We start from the raw sequence: 4,017 nt of genomic DNA, 5'->3' as shown, positions 1-4,017 counted from the left end.
CTAGGCCAGGTGTGCGCCCTTCTTGAGGAGAGGGGGGAGCTCTGCGGCTGAGTGAGCGCTTTTAGGGCTCGGTGTGTGCAGTGTGTTTGTCTGCCTCCTGAGGGCTGGGTCCTCCTTATTCACAGGTGAGTCACACCCTGAAACACAGGCTTTCTTCCTGTCAAGACTGAGTCAGGTAGAAGAGTCGATAAAACCACCTGATCCAGGAAAAGGAAAGCACAGCGAAGTGAGCACTACCAGCCGTGAGGTGCCTGGCAGCGACCCCTGCAGCTGCGGACGCGCGCCCCGGCCATGCCTGCGCTCTGGCTTAGCTGCTGCCTCGGCTTCTCGCTACTCCTGCCTGCAGCCCAGGCAACCTCCTGGGGGGAAGGTGAGTCGACTTCGATCGTCTCAGCCTTGTCTATGAGCTTGCCTTGCTCTGCAGACAGTGATGGCTGAACGCACCTCCGAAGACTCCACTTTGTCCAGAATCTCTTTAGAGTTCTAAATCCCCATCCGGGATTTCTCTTAAGATCTGTATACGATGAGACTATCGTATATTATACACACATATATTATTATATTATGTAAAGCTTTCTGATTTTCAAAATATGAAACCAATAATTTGCCCCAAGCCAGGGTTTTTCCCTTACTTTAGAAATGTTCTTTCTTCATTTTTCTTAGACCAATCTACCCTTGTTTAAAGGAGCACTAGCAGTGTAGTGGGTTTGCGTTGGGCTGCTAGCCGTGAAGTCTGCCGTTTGAATCCACCAGCTACTCCGCAGGAGAAAGATGAGGTTTTCTGTTCCTGAAAAGATTTACAGCCTTGGAAACTATACAGGGTTGTTGTGAATTGAACCGACTTGTCGGCCCACCAAAACCACCACTCCTGTTTATCAGCAGCGTGTTGGTATATAAATTCCTTTCTCAATGTGTGTTTTTATTAATGATGTTTTGATGGGAATGTGACAAAGATTAAAAAAGAACCTCTTCAGTAACCCTTCTGGAATCCACCTTTCATGTATGACATAGAAAATGAACCTTAGAAAACTAACAAGGCTTTACTTTTGCATAACATTATTTTTGGTAGTATATTCATGTAATAACCATTCCGCAGACATTTACTGGGCACCTATGTCTTATCTCATTTGATCTTACCCATTGGTTGTCATGCCCTGAGATGTTGAGCCTATATAAACAAAAGTTTTTGAGATCCTAGCAACTGTTTACTGTATGCATGTGTCAGCTATGACAACTCATAACGGGTGTTTTCCTTATCGCTTAGTTTTATTGATGACGCTTTTACTCTGGGTTTTTATGTTTATATATCTATTGCTTTCTGCACCTGATGGTATTTTAATAGCCCTTTCAGTAGGTCCAAGGCCAAGAGTCATTTTCACATGTGTGTCTACGTAAACTTGTTCACTGCACGTAGAATTATATTAGACGTCCATCTGTTACCTTGCACTCTGAATGATATTGACATGACTGTATTTGAGTTTGTGTTTTAATGCATTGATACAACCCCCTCCCTTTTTTCTTAAATTTTCATGTGATTAAAGCTTCCAACCTATCATCGCTGCTTGTTGTGTATTATCAAATCAGTTTCAACTCATAGCAACCATGTAGGACACAGTAGAATGGAATGGCCCCATAGGGTTTCCTAGGTTGCAGATTGTCATTTCTTCCTTCTGCAGAGCAGCTGTATGGGCTCAAACCACAGACGGCTCACTTAGTGACTGAGTATTTAACCATTGTGCCACCAGGGCTCCTCATCTGTGATTACCATTTAAAAAAATCACCTGTGGAAATCGTCATCTAGGGTAGGCTCCCTCAAGGTTAGGATAACTAGCCTTAACCTTATGGTGGAAGCATTCTAAAAGTAAGAATAGACTTCAAAGGAACTGGCTATGGATCAATTGATTTTTTTTTTTTTTTTTTTTTATGAGAAAGTAGAAGTGAATTTGCTGAAGGCCACACAGGCAGTTATTGACAGAGATAGGACTGTTACTTGGTCCAGAGGTTCTTAGACCAGAGTTTTTTTGTTTGTTTGTTTTTGGACAATGTTATGAAAGTAAGAAGGGAAAAAGGTGCATTTTTTTTTTTTTTACATGATGTTGTTGTTGTTAAGTGCCATAGAGTTTATTCCGACTCATAGCTACCTTGTATAGGGTTTCCAAAGAGCAGCTGGAGAGTTTTAACCACTGACCTTGTGGTTCAGCGCTTTATCCCACAGCGCTACACCAGGACTCCTTTTACATGATGAGTAGTTACTAAAGCTCTTTTATACTCCGTTATTATTTCCTGATGCTATGTGTTAGCACTGTTGTTGTTGTTGTTGTTATGTATTGTGGAGTTGGTTCTGACTCATAGTGACCTACCCTGTACAGGGTTTCTGAGGCTTTAAATCTTTTTGGGAGCAGAAAGCCTCACCTTTCTCCCACGGAACAGCTGGTAGTTTCGAACTAGTGACCCTGAGGTTAGCAGGCCGATTCGTAACCACTACACTACCAGAGCTCCTTATTAGGAAACCAAAAGAAATATTCTAGGATGCTCTTAATTGTCTAATCAAGTCAGAATCAAAATGGATGAATTATGACCGTTCCTTTTAAATCAGCAGCAGTATTCAGGCTCATTTTTACCCTTTCCTCATTCTCGGATAAAGGTGGTTAAGATATTAGACTCCCTCCTCAAAAGGCTGCATTTTGTGTTTGGGGCTAAGTAAGAGTGTGAAAAGTTTGGCATTGGGTAAAGTGTGCATGGGATGCTGGGATGTGCTGCAGCAGGATTGAAAGTATGGTACTTGTCACATCCCAAAGTGAGCCGCATCTGAAGGTCCCATGGGTTGTATGCATGGGAGCCTAAAACAATGACTGCTTCATGGTTATCCCCTTGCAGGTGAAACTATGGTCTCAGAGGTAGTTGCTGAGACTTTCAGGATTTGGTGAAATAGCACAGGCTTACCAGTCAGCCATATTACATTCAAATATTGGCTCATTCACTTACTAGTTCTTTAGTAATAATCTCTCAAGTTGACTTCTGTAACTGTTAAATGAAGGAGCCTTGTACTACTTTGTAGAGTAGCTGAAAGGATGAGATATTCTTGTTATTGTTAAGTGCCATTGAATCAGCTCCAACTCATAGTGATCTTGTGTAGGGTTTCCAAGGAGCATCTGGTGGGTTTGAACTGCCCATTTTGTGATTAGCAATCCAGTATTTATCCTGCAGTGCCATACCAGGATTCTGAGATATTATTAAGTGCCTTAAAATGACTGAAATCACATTTCCATTTTACAAAAAAAAAAAAAAAAGCAAATAAACTTGAGCTAACAGTACAAGTGTAGAATGCTCTGATGCTCAGAGATCAAGAAGAAAGAAAAGGCTTTCTTTCAGGAGCTCACTATTGGGTGATGATGTGGTGTGTAGTCCCAAGGATCTGGATTGTGGGGCAGTAATGGCTGGAGAAGGTGTAAGAAAAAATGATGCTAGAAAAGTCACCTAGAACCACCTTATATGTCCAGCTCTTCAGTCAGTATGGTCCCCGGCAGTCAAAGAAGAGGTGTGATGGTGTATAAGCAGGTGTGATCAGTTTTACATTTTAGAAATGTCATGCGATGGAGCAAGGAGAGTCAGATCAACAGCCACTCTAGTAATACAAATGAGAGATGATGAAGGCTCTCCCCATGATGGTGGAAACAGTAAAACCGAAACAGATTACAGAGACATTTGTTGTTGTTGTTGTGTTGTGCCATGGAGTCGGTTCCGACTCATAGCATTAAGAAAGTAAAAGAGAGAGAATTTGGTGATCAAATGAATGTAGGTGTTCAGGGAATTAAGAGAAATAAGGAAGAGCTCAAGATGGACCCAGGACTTGAAGCTTGGATGATACCATTAAAGGAAGTAAGACCTCAGAAAGAAGAATGAGATTTGGGAGCATAGTTGGGCAGGGGTTGGGAGAAGCATGCTAGTTCCTGTGGAGACCTGTTGAATTTGAGATATAATTGGAGAGTTTAGGAGTTCCAATGTGGTTTTTTTTTT

The 4,017-nt window shown here is 41.8% G+C and overlaps 1 protein-coding gene across 1 annotated transcript in view; it reads left to right on the top strand.

Moving 5' to 3' along the window:
- Positions 1 to 291: 291 nt before the first annotated feature.
- Positions 292 to 4,017, top strand: part of LAMC2 (laminin, gamma 2) — an 83,716-nt gene continuing 79,990 nt past the window's right edge. Inside the window, exon 1 of the mRNA XM_006872540.1 lies at positions 292 to 370. Within this exon, the coding sequence (XP_006872602.1) occupies positions 292 to 370 (79 nt within the window). The remainder of the gene's footprint in view (positions 371 to 4,017) is intronic.

The sequence above is a fragment of the Chrysochloris asiatica genome, unplaced genomic scaffold, assembly GCF_000296735.1.
Source record: "Chrysochloris asiatica unplaced genomic scaffold, ChrAsi1.0 scaffold00203, whole genome shotgun sequence".
NCBI classification, from domain to species: domain Eukaryota; kingdom Metazoa; phylum Chordata; class Mammalia; order Afrosoricida; family Chrysochloridae; genus Chrysochloris; species Chrysochloris asiatica.
This window is presented reverse-complemented; position numbering and strand designations above follow the sequence as displayed.